The sequence below is a fragment of the Microcaecilia unicolor genome, chromosome 12 (assembly GCF_901765095.1).
Source record: "Microcaecilia unicolor chromosome 12, aMicUni1.1, whole genome shotgun sequence".
In the NCBI taxonomy this organism is placed as follows: Eukaryota; Metazoa; Chordata; class Amphibia; order Gymnophiona; family Siphonopidae; genus Microcaecilia; species Microcaecilia unicolor.
In genome coordinates, this window is record NC_044042.1 from 47,879,779 (window position 1) to 47,892,736 (window position 12,958).

General features: G+C 41.4%; 1 protein-coding gene across 2 annotated transcripts in view; it reads right to left on the reverse strand.

Annotated features, from left to right (window-relative positions):
- The window catches only part of SIK3 (SIK family kinase 3), a 454,627-nt gene that overhangs the window by 196,566 nt on the left and 245,103 nt on the right, over positions 1-12,958 (reverse strand). For both annotated transcript variants that reach the window (XR_003944053.1, XM_030221942.1), the window contains exons 2-3: positions 10,398-10,514; positions 4,929-4,992 (exon numbers count right to left, since the gene is read on the reverse strand). Coding sequence is in view for 1 of the 2 variants with exons in the window: in XM_030221942.1 (XP_030077802.1) it covers positions 4,929-4,992; positions 10,398-10,514 (181 nt within the window). In the remaining variant the exon portion in view is untranslated. The remainder of the gene's footprint in view (positions 1-4,928; positions 4,993-10,397; positions 10,515-12,958) is intronic.

Here is a 12,958-nt window from a genome sequence, read left to right on the forward strand (position 1 = left end):
GCTCCTTCCCATTGCAACCCTCCAAAGTTGATGTTTATTTGGATTTGCCACTGCAAACTCTACAAAGGAGGAGGAAATTTGCTGTGATTACCAAGACACTATCCCACAAATTCTATAAAAAGCACTAAAAATTGGGCACACATGCAATTTAATTTAACGAGCCAATTACATAGTAACATAGTAGATGACGGCAGAAAAAGACCTGCACGGTCCATCTGGTCTGCCCAACAAGATAAACTCATATGTGCTACTTCCTGTGTATACCTTACCTTGATTTGTATCTGCCATTTTCAGGACACGACCATAGAAGTCGTTGCCCAGAACTAGCCCCATTTTCAGGACACAGACCGTAGAGAGGTCTTGCCCAGAACTAGCCCCACCACCCAAACACAAGCCCCGCCTCCCAATCTCGGCTAAGCTTCTGAGGATGCATTCCTTCTGCACGGGATTCCTTTATGTTTATCCCATGCATGCTTGAATTCCGTTACCGTTTTCATCTCCACCACCTCCCGCGGTCCTATGAGAGAAACATGTGAAATACAGGTGGACCTATCCTATAGCGCTACAGTTTGTTATAGAGGGGACTACAACTGAAGTGACAACAGAGGAGGAAACAATGAAGGGTATGCAGCAGGCTGGCTGGGATAACCTTCCTCGACCTCAGGGGTCATGGCTAAGATGAGGCCAAAATATTCAGGCCCAGGGTGGCAGCGAGTGGAGCACAGGGGTAAATATTTACAGAGGCAATCTGATGGACTTGAGCAGGACTCCTATGCTGGATGCTGAAGCTATGATTGAATAGTTTAAAGTTTATTAGTGCTTTCTATACCACGCAAACTGACTTCGCAGAACACAGCGGTGCACATACTAAGGAAAAGAACTCCATTTTGACAGGAAAGCAAAAACACTCATACTTTTTTCTTTAAGTGCAGAAGACATTATAGTTGGTCTACACTAATGTCATCTTTACAGTAAAACCCGCATTAACTGCTTTACACAGCCCTTAATAAGCATCTAAAACTTACTGAACACCCATAAGTGCGTAAAGAACATAAGAACCATGTCCACTGTTGTCTGAGACACCATGTACTAAGAACACTCACCGAACTACCAAGTTACCTAGTTCTAATCCAGGTTTTAAACCTACATCTTAAAAGTAGCGTGATATCTGCAATCCACAATTCTGCTCACTGAAATCATATAATGCAACAGGATGGGAAGTAAAAAAATCCAAGAATGACCTAATCTATCCCTCTTGGAACTGGGTAACTTGGAAGTTCTCAGCTTTGCAGCGTGAAGTGTTCCAGAGCCCTCATGATACACACACCAGCCCTAAGAGGGACATATCCTATTGACAGCAAAGGAGCATAGGTAAGATGCATAGTTTCAGGTATAGCTGAGTGTACCACACTGGGCCTGACAGCATGTGCAACTTCTGACTGCTCTGCTAATTCTCTGCAAACACACACACACACACACAGCGTATTCTTCTTTTCTGTAACTTCTTTGTCCTTTAACCTCCTCCAGGATTTCTCTCCATTGTTTCTCCCACTCCTATCTAATGCTGCCAAAATCTTAGGCATAACATTCAATCCTACCTTTTCAGTCTGCTAGGCATCAATTCTTCCTTTCCTCAACAGCAAATGGCCCAGTCCACCAACTCCTGCTGCATCCTTCTCCATGCTTTGTTTTTCTCATGATTTGACTATTACAACCTCTGCTTTCTGGCTTTCCTGACCGCATGCTTTGATTGAGAGGAGTTGTAGCAATCTCCGCTACTTTCCTCACTAGACCCACCCGACAGAATTGCTGACTTCAGTAGTTCCTACTCCCAATACTGGATTCTGCACTAAACCCTAGCTAACCTCTAGCCATCACCTAAAATTAACATTGCTCTCTCCTACAGCATTACAAACCCAATGGTTCCCTCTGTTTGCAGGTTCCTAGCTTACTCTTATTCAAACTGCCAAGGAAGTGGCTTTCTGCTTCTGATCTTTCTCACCGCTTGGATCCTTTAGATGGAACAACTCTCCTAGGAAGTCTAAGATGTTATGTCTCTTTCCATCTCCTGCTCCAAAATCAGGGCTCACCTCTTCAGCCCTACTTCCCTGAATCCTGATCAATCTATACCTCTCGTGGTCTACCTGTGTTTTCTCTTTCCAACATATTGTCATAATGCCATATCTGATACATGGTTTCATAGACAGGATACACATAAAAAACTAAATACAGTGCAATCCGCTTAAGTGCAAGTGTCTGGGACCAAAGAAATGCATGCAGTTAACCAGAGCGTGCACTTAACCGTTGTGACCCAAAGAAGCTTGACATCTGATAAACATATGTACAGTACTGTTTATTATTATACGTACAGTATAAAGTCTCAGTTAACTGACAATAGGCTGGCTTGAAGTAATCAGTTATAATCCTCTGTACACTCTTGGGTCTGTGAGATCCATAGACTACATCTGCCAGACGGTAAAAACTGTCAAAGCACTGACATCCAGTGGCCTCCAGATAGGCCCACACAGTGTTGAGACTCTCCAGCGCTCTTGCAAAAGTGACAGGAGGAGGTTGTTGAATTTCATCAGCATGTGCCTCGCTGCTCATTTCTTCACCTCTTCCATCATCAGCCATTGTTGCCTGCATGTAGGAGCATTTCTCAACATCAGTGCTGTCTTCAGCTGTTTGTAGATCGTAATCAACAGCTATGTAGCGATGGAACTCCAGTAAAACCAGCTGGGATGTCAATAACCTCTTCATCTGACACGTTTGCAACAGCTGCACCTGCTTCATCCCTCTCCACATCCTTAACAAAGCTTGCCTGCTTGTAGCAGTTCACAATGGTTGCCTGAGTAACATGATTCCAGGCTTCTTTCTGCATATGTAGGGAATCCAACAGTGATAAGATTATAAGCCAGTTCAAACAGCACGTTTATCCTTCCCAGTCTAATCATCCATAATGCTCATTGGATGACGTAGCACAAGAGCCCGATAATGTTGTTTGAAATTGGCTATTATGCCCTAATCCAGAGGTTGGATCAGAGAGGTAGTGTTTGGTAGGAGGAAGACCACCTTGACGTTAGGCAGCCTGACATCATCCCTGTGTGCAGCACAGTTATCACAAAGTAGCAAAATCTGACGCTTTTGTGCCCGCATTCTAGTGTCTAACTTCTTTAGCCACTGCTTCCAAATTTCCCCAGTCATCCACGAATTTGCGTTAGCCTCGTATGACACAGGAAGTCGCTTAACTTTCTTGAAGCAACAGGGCTGTTTGCTCTTTCCAATGATGAGGGGTTCCAACTTCTCACTCCCATCCATATTGCAGCAAAGTAGGATTGCCAGTCGGTCCTTCGATGTTTTACCTCCAGTAGTTTCGGCATGCTTGAATGCAAGTGTTCCATCAGGAATTGCTCGCTAGTAAGAGACCATTTTCGTCAGCATTGAAAATGTCATGAGGTGCAAACTCGTTCAAGATGTAGGAAGAACTGAAACAACCCAATTTTCAGCACCAAAGTCATCAGCATCTTGTTTCTCACCATGCTGTTTCTTGAATTTTATGCTGTTCCTTTCCTTCCATCTTTCCAACCATCCAACAGTGGCTTTGAATTCAGTCAGTCCAAGACTTTCTGCTACCTGGTTAGCTTTCTCCATAAGCAGTGGACCACTGACAGGAGACTGCCTGCTCCTGACTCTAGAAAACCACCAAAGAAGAGCATATTCTACTTCCTCAGCTTTTCCCCGCACGTTTTCGTTTCCGTTGTGGATTCCTATTGTTTTGCCAGTCTTCCAGAAGCTGGTCTTTCTGCTTCAAGACACGTGAAATTTGACTGGGATTGACAATATATTCTTTGTTTTCTAATTTTTTAAGAACTTCTATTCGTTCAGCGTTAAAGTCTTACAGTTCTGCCGCCGCCGCCACAACGACAACGATGACTTCGGTGCATGCTCCAACAACATTTTTTCCCCTTATCTGCCTGGGGCAGTTAAAGAGGCGGTAAATTTGAAATCTCGGTTGTCACGCGCCAATCGGCTTCCATATTCCATGGACGCGCTTATGTGGAGTCTTTCCTGCAGAGGAGCGGTCTTGAACCATGCATATAATAAAATCTTGCACTTATCAGTGGTGTGCTAAAACGAAGTTTGTCCCCATTGAAATTGATGGTGCCAAAAACGGGACCGAAGTACAGCATGCAGTTAAAGAGAGCATGATCTTATCCGACGTGCACTTAAATGGAGTGCACTGTATATGTATGCATGTATGCCTGTATAACTTGTCAAAAGAGCAACTTTTCAGAATCACTCCTGGATTATGCTATGACTTTTAGGTTTCACTCTGGATTGTCAACATCAACACAAAAGAAATTCAATCAGCCTAACAAACTGATGTGGGACAATTTGAAGGCCATGCACCTCCCAGACAGCTTTTGCTCAGAAAGTAAGAGACTTTCCTTTGACCTATCTGTTCAATGGAAATAACTGCACTGAAGGACATCTTTCTTTTTTATTTGGGTGCTCCTGCCAGACTGCGTACATTTTCCACCTAATTCTATGCAATGCAGTGCATTTTGGCACTTAATTTCCATTTCAGAACCAAAACAGAGGTGAAGGCATTTAGGCGCATGAGAGAGACTGATCATATGGGAGGGTCATGGGCGGGTCATGAGCGTTCCAACTATTTAAGCGCATGCTTTATTTAACACTGTCAGGTGCCTAACTGCTGCATTTAGGCGCACCTTCCTGCCACAGAGCAAATAAGTGCTCACGCCTAAATTTAGAAGCCTAATTACTGATTTGCGCTAGTGTTCTATAACAGATTAGGTACACAAATTTGCCATTATAGCATACTAGCTTAGTACCTAGATTTGGAGCACCTAACTTTTAGTGCCCTTTACAGAATTGCCCCCTATCAGATTAAAGAAGGTACTTACCAAATATTTCCCCACCACTTGCATACTCCGTCACCAGATAAATCATTCTTTCTGTCTCCATAACCTGAACAAAAGAGAACAGGAATGGGCAAAAGAAAAGAAGGAAAAGAAAATTCATGTCTCAATTACTAACAACACAATAGCCCCTCAATTCTATAAATGGAAGGTGAAGACAGGCACGCAACTGTGCACCCAGTTATAGAATAGGCTCAGTTATGTATGTAACTTAATCATTTAATCTGTACTAAATTCGCAATAAGTGTCCATAAATGGCATTAACAAGCACTAATTTGAAGTTACGTGCATACATGACTTAAGTCCCCAATCTATAAACTTAACGGTCAATTTTCAAAGTGATCTAAGGCGGCACTCAACCAGTGTATGCTACTGAATATATCCACAGCCCCCCCCCCTCCCCCGCAAATGTGGTCAGGTCGGCACTCAAGGAAGCACTAGGGAGGAGCCCAGGGTTATGCTGGTGCCGATAGTATTCAGTGCCGGCACCCGAACAGCTAAGCAGCCTAATTTAGGTCAGTTTTGTGGCTGTCCTAAATTAGGCCACTTAGCTATGTGGGTGCCGTCACCAAATATCCAGCCAGCACCCGCATAACTATTTTTAGTTTAAAAAAAAACTCTCCCAATCCCCCTCCCAGCCTCTCAAATAGATCCTAATTCCTCCCATCAGTCCACAATGCATCAAACCGCTTCCCTTCCCTCCAATGAGCCACCTGAACCCCCCCCCCCCCCATAATGACCAAGTACGCCCTCCTAGGTCTACCTGTCTCCCTGGTGGTCAAATGGGGGATCATTTGGGGCAGGAGCGCAGCCCCCTAGCTCCTGCCCCTTGCAGTTCCACTTTAAAATGGTTGCCACAACCTTTCAGGGCAGCTGTTACAACCTCTCACGAGGTACCACAAGCAGTAGCAAGAGGTTACGTCAGTCATTTTGAAGAGGAATCACAAAGGGGAGGAGCGAAGGGGCTGTGCTCCTGCCCCCAATGATCCCCCCACTGGACCACCAGGGAGAAAGGTTGGCCCAAGAGCCTACCTAGATATTGGGGGGGGGGGGGGGGCAGGGGGCTCTGAGCATTGTGGACTGGGGAGGGGGGGGTAAGAGGGAGGGAGATCTATTTGTGAGGACAGGAGGGGTTGAGGGTTTTAAAAATAAAAAAGTTATACAGGTGCCGGCCCGATATTCAGCCAGGACCCGCATAAGCTCCAGCAGCCAGGTCTACCTAAATTAGCCCTGGATATTTAGTTACTGTTGCCAGCTAAATACCAGAGGGGTTAATGGCTAATTTCTATGGCATGTAACTGCAAGGAAGGAGTGGACCTGGGAGGGGAACGGGTGCGGCAGGGCACACCAAGGAATTACATGCTAAGTTTACAGAATGATGTCAATTACGCGAGTAAATGCCAGCATTTAGGCACGTTTAATCATAAAGAAGTGAAACCTGTGCAGAGTGCCAGATTCAACTCTGGATTCCTTGTTGGGCAGACTGGATGGACCGTGCAGGACTTTATGTGCTCACATTTACTATGTTACAAGCATTCACACCAGCCTTTCACATGGCTTAAGTGTTCACAACTAAAGTTAGGTGCTAAAATGCTAACTTATGCTTGTATTCTATAGCAGAATCTGGGCAACCTTTATAGAATTACTCCCTAAGTGTACTTTTTACAAAGAAAAGATGAAAAGCACACTATGAAACTGACAATCCAGTGGCATGAGGCACTGGAATGCTGCTACGGTACCTTTCATCCACTGTATTTAGTTACCATACTTACACATAAAGCTGAAGAGAATATCCTCCAAGACTTGTGCAGGCATCACACTAATAACATATAAAGAATGAGAACAGCACAGCCAACTGGATAACACACTAAAGAAAGTAGTACATGCTCATTTTCCAAAGAACTGGGCTAGCCAGGACATGTCCGACTTGTAAACAGTACATCTGCAACCCAGGTCTCTCCCTCCTTACCCTCTGGTTAAGGCATTACAAAAACGATTAGCCTAAATTTCAAGATTCTTAGTTCCAACTCTCAATCTTCATAGCAACAGACTTTGTTTTGATGTGTCCTAGAAAGACCTTGCTCTGGTGCTACATCCAAGAGAAAAGGCCTGACTCAGGATTCAAAAATGCTGCAGGGAACTCTGCTGGATAAGAAAACTTCAATATCTGACAAATGCTGGGTTTACTTTCCAACTTATTCATACTTTGTAAATTGTTGTTTGAGCCCAAAGAATCCAAAGTATAAAAAGTGCTATAAATTATTTTAAGCTTTTCAAGAAACGCATTTCTATACAGATATGTAAATGTTAAAGATGCAATCTCCCTCCACGCTTATGTTATCTATAAAGTGATAATGCCTTTTGTGTTTGACTGTAAATCCATTTTTGCAGATTGCAACTGATTTCACTTTCCGAGACTCAAACTTTACTACAATGATTTTCAAAATCTCAATGTGCTCTTTACATATGTTCTCCTTACTTATTTTATGCAGCTCCCTTTGAATTTATAGTATGGTTACATACCACTACATCTGATTTATTTTTGAAAAAGGTAGTTTTCCAAGTTCCCTATAATATCATTTTAACTTCTATTTTGAAAAAATGCTAATCAATCCAATTTAGATCCAGCTAATTAAATTGACCCGTATCAGGGAATTCCATTATTAGAAAAATTTGGGAAAGTATTGTGGCCACTGTAACTAGTTATTTAGAAGATCACAATATTTTTACCAACACTCAATCTGCCTTTCATAAGGGCTTTAGCACTGAGACTCTGTTAGCTGCATCATGATTAAAAATCGATGAACATCTAGCTTGTGGAGATCAGCTATTGGTGCTTCAATTTGATCTTCATATCTACTAGATTCTATAGGTGGATCATGCAATGCCTTTTCTTGATTCAAGGGTTTTTTATATGAAAGATCATATTCAGTAAAATGGGCAAATAAAATATCTAAAAAATAGACAATTGAATGTGAGATCCCTCAGGGCTCTCTACTTTCTCTGTTCCTCTTTAATCTGGATATGGCTACATTTGAACCATTACTTATGTCACGATTCTACTGTGACTTGACGACGTCCGAGGTCAGGGCCAGCCTGCTGGAGCGCTGACGGAGGAGGAGGAGTCTTCGGCTGCATCTGCCAGTACATGCTGTCGGCGTGTGCAGGAGTGGTTTCAAGGTTTGGACAAGCAAGCGTCTGTATTGGATGACATCAGATGCCGGGCTTGATTTAACCCTGTCAAACTTCCAGACCGAAGCTCTCGCATCAAAGCTGCCCTAGCTTGCTCTCTGCCGGTCAGTTATGGGTCCCAAGATGTCACTCTTGTAGCCCCTGTGCCGTGTGAGTGGGTTCCAGTACAGCTTGGTGCTGTTTGGGTGTGTGTGGGCTTGCCTTTAGCCCTTGTGCCATTTGAGTGGGTTCTGGTGCAGCTTGGTGCTATTTGTGTATGTGTGGGGCTTGCCTTTAGCCCTTGTGTCATGTGAGTAGGTTCCAGCTCTGTCTGGTGTTGTGCGTGTGTGTGTGCGCGCATGTGTGCATGCCTGCGTGTGCTCCCCTGAGCCCGAGTAGTGTGTTTAGGTGTGGGCCTACTCTTGTCCGGCCTTGCTTTGTATGCATTCTGTCTGCTACACGCCAGCCTTATTGTATTTTCACTTCCTGCTTCAGCCCTCTGCCTGTGTGTATATTCTGCTTCTCTTTCTCTACCTGTTGCTTGAGTTCCAGTTCGGCCTTACGGCCCATCTGAGTATTCTCCCTCTTCCTACTTTGCCTAGTATTCATTGTCCTGGTCGTGCGAGTTGGGCCTTGCTGCATTCCTGTTTCTGTCTCTGCTAGTGAGGGTTTAGTCTGACATAGGCCCTGGCCTATGTCCAAAGGGCTCACTAACCAAACCATAACAATTTAAACATTAAGGCTTTTCCTTCTATTGTTATACTAATGATATTACTTTATTAAGTTCCATTTAAATCTTTTTCAGATAATATGGGGCTCATTTTCAAAGCACTTAGGCTTACAATGTTCCATAGGTTACTATGAGGCATATTTTCAAAGCACTTAGCCTTCCAAAGTTCCATAGGTTTCTGTGGAACTTTGGAAGGCTAAGTGCTTTGAAAATATGCCTTTATGTAACTTTGTAAGTCCACGTGCTTTGAAAATACACCTCTACATCTCCTTGCGTATACTGACGACAATTTTTGACAAATCTTACAATGAAGCTGCAATTGAGCAAATTAATATGAGGTACCTTTTATAAACCGAAACAGATTAAATGGGTGAAATGCTACTTTTTGCAGGAACATCTTATTATACTTATTCAGGCTGTTGTACTCTCCTCACTTGATTACTGTAATCTTTTATATACTGGTTGCACGGAAAGGATTGTCACTCATTTACAAATTTTTAAAAATGCTGCTGCTAGGCTAATAATTGGAGTTAGAAGACAAGAACAAGCTACCCCAGTACTACTACTACTTAACATTTCTAGAGAGCAATAAAGTTACACTGGCTACCAATACGTGCCCATTGTGAATTTAAACTTTGTACAACCACGTATCGCATATTACATGGTCTTGGCTCCAACTTATTTAGCTATTCCTCGTTTGAAATTGAGTTTTACAAGACGCTCTCATGCAAAGCACAATCTCTTATTTTATTTTCCTTTAGTGACTAGGATACGTTATAAACACATATTTACTGTTTCTTTTACCCATTGAGCAATTAACATAGAATTCTCTACCATTAGCTTTAAGACCGCCCCTTCTAATTTTGAAAACTATTTAAATCTTACTTATTTTAAAAATTCCTGCAAATGTAAATAATTATGGTTTTAAGAATTATTTTTACGATTATATCTTTAGAAATGTATGTTTTCCTTATTTAAATTTATTGTAATTCACAAAAAGCCTTCTGGCAAGTTTTGGAACAGAAGTTCATGTACTGCAATACAAAGGATGTCATATGAGGCAAGCAAAGCCAGCATACAGACCACTACACCAAGAATAGCAGAAATTAAGAAGCAGATACAGATTTGTTTTAAGGATATGCATTATTACACCTGATTAAAACCTAAGGGTCCTGTTTACTAAGCCGTGTTATAGGCGCGTTAGCATTTTTAACTTGCATTAACTGTGTATGTGCCTACAATATCCCTATAGGCGTCTAAATAGTTAGCACGCGAGCTAATTGTAGGCATGTTAAGAACACTAACGCACCTTAGTAAACAGGGCCCTAAGTATTTAAAGAACAAGCAGCAGGTACCCATAGGATTAATATAGGAAACAGTACGTATAAAATTGTCCATCCCCTGTCAAACTTGTCCTGACTTAGGGATGCAGGGAATCTAAGGAAAAATTAAACTGCTGTGTCTTTTCATCTCCAATAGATTCATCTTCCATAATTTTGCTTAATCCCTTTTGAGCCTCGTAAATTCATACCATTAAGAGATGGAAGGTTTACCTGATATAGTCGAATAATGTGCGGGTGGCATAACATCTTCATAATCTGAACTTCACGGAAAATCTTTTTCAGGTTCTCCTCATCCAGTTGCGTCTTGTCTATGATTTTTATTGCAACCTAATATAAAAAAGAGGAGGAAAAAATGGCTTTCATTTAAATGCACAATGGACTGATCATTCTTTTTCTCTGTGTTAAAAGGCAACAGTCTACAACAATAAAATGAAGTTTATTTGTTCTGACAAAACAGAGAACTTAAATGTGCCCAGATGATGACAATCCAAGACAACATTGCTCTATCAATTTTTAGCTAACATGCGCCTAACGCAGCTACCACAGGACTTACTCAGGCATCCTGCAGTAACTCTGAAATGTGCATGCACTAAAAAAATATATATTTCTAATTTTTTTGAGAAGGTGGAGAGTGGGTGTTCCTGCACTAACCAGTTAGCGCATCTACATTACTGCGCACTAACTGGCTAATGCAGGGATACTGCATTACCCTTACTATGTACAAAACTGGTGGCAGTAAGTGCACACTGGTACTTTTTAAAAATGTCTGCACACTAATGGCAACATTAACACATGAAACAGATGAAGAGGAATCCAGTAAAAGTTATATGGAAATATAATGTTTAATTTTTACAAAATATTTCTAAAAGGCAAGGAAAAGACCTCAAAACACCCGACTGCTTACTTTCAATTTTCAGCGGTTTCAACTGGGGGCGTGGTGTTCAACACTGGTCATAAAAACCTTGCTTCAAACAATTACTTCAACTTTTAATTTATTTCCAAAAAGATTTTAGCAAATGTATTCTTTTTTGTAAAAGTTTTTAAAATGTATTACTAATCTCAATGCTAACTTCAAATTTTATTTGGTTCACTAAAACCTTTACCAATTCTAATGAAATGCTATGAAGCAGCTATTTTCACAAATAAAGTAAAGTCGAGCACTTATCTGTTGCCCGACGGTGGCCCCATCCATTTCACTTACAGGCTTTTTCAAGGGCTGTGCTTCGACAGAGAAAGAAAGCACTGAAACATTTTTTTCCTCCTTCTTGTTCTGATCATGGCTTAGTGCTGCTTGTGAACCAAATAAAATTTGAAGTTAGCATTGAGATTGGTAATATATTTTTAAAACATTTTTGGAAATAAATTAAAAGTTGAAGTAATTGTTTGAAGCAAGGTTTTTATGACCAGTGATAAACACCACGCCCCCAGTTAAAGCCGCTGAAAATTGAAAGTAAGCGGTTGGGCATTTTGAGGTCTTTTCCTTGCCTTTTAGAAATATTTTGTAAAAACTAAACATTATATTTCCATATAAGTTTTACTGGATTCCTCTTCATCTGTTTGGTGACCTTATGCTTTGGAGTTCTTTATGGTGATCTTCCTACCATTGCCAACATTAACGCATGGCCATTAATAGAAAAAATAGAAAATCAGCCATTTTATGGCTGCAGTACAAATGACCTTCACAGGAAGGGCGCCCTAAGGCCATTTTTTGCTGCAGCTTAGTAAAAGGACCCCCTAACTTGCAGTTCAGGCACCAAGTAGAGGAAGCAGTAATACGCAGCTCTACCCCAACACACAGATGTCAAATATTACTAAACACTCTCTCATATAATAAACCAAAAGTACTTTTTGAACTATGAAATCACTTGTGGAGTACAAAAGTTTGAAAGTGAAAAAGCCACATTACCCTCACCTCCACCCATTTCAACAACTTTTAGCATAAAAGGACTTAACAAGGCATAATTTTTGTCACAGGCACAAAAAAGCCCTTTCAAAGAAAATTGTTAAAAGCCCACTTATATTCAATTTCACTGGACCCACAGCTCAAACATGACAAAGATATTTGCCTCCTCAAAAGTTGTCTTTTCAGTACAGAGAAGTATTCCACCCAACATAAGAACATAAGAATAGCCATACTGGGTCAGATCAATGGTCCATCTAGCCCAGTATCGTGTTTCCAAACAGTGGCCAAGCCAGGTCACAAATACCTGGCAGAAACCCAAACTGTAGCAACACTCATGCTACCAATCCCAGGGCAAGCAGGTGCTTCCCCATGTCTATCTCAATAGCAGACTATGGACTTTTCCTCCAGGAATTTGTCCAAACCTTTTTTAAACCTAGATAAGTTAACCGTTGTTACTACATTCTCTGGAAAAGAGCTCCAGAACTTAACTATTCGTTGAGTGAAAAAATATTTCCACTTATTTGTTTTAGAAGTATTTCCATGTAACTTCCTTGAGTGTCCTCTAGTCTTTGTACTTTTGAAACAAATAAAAAAAATCAATTTACTTCTACTTGTTCTCACCACTCAGGATTTTGTAGACCTCAATCATATCTCTCCTTATCTGTCTCTTTTCCAAGCTGAAGAGCCCTAACCTCTTTAGCCTTTCCTCATATGAGAGGTGATCCATCCCCTTTATCATTTTGGTCGCTCTTCTTTAAACCTTTTCTAATTCCACTATATCTTTTTTGAGATACGGTGACCAAAACTGAAGCAGTACTCAAGGTGAGGTCGCACCATGAAGCGATAGAGGCGTAATAATATTTTTAGT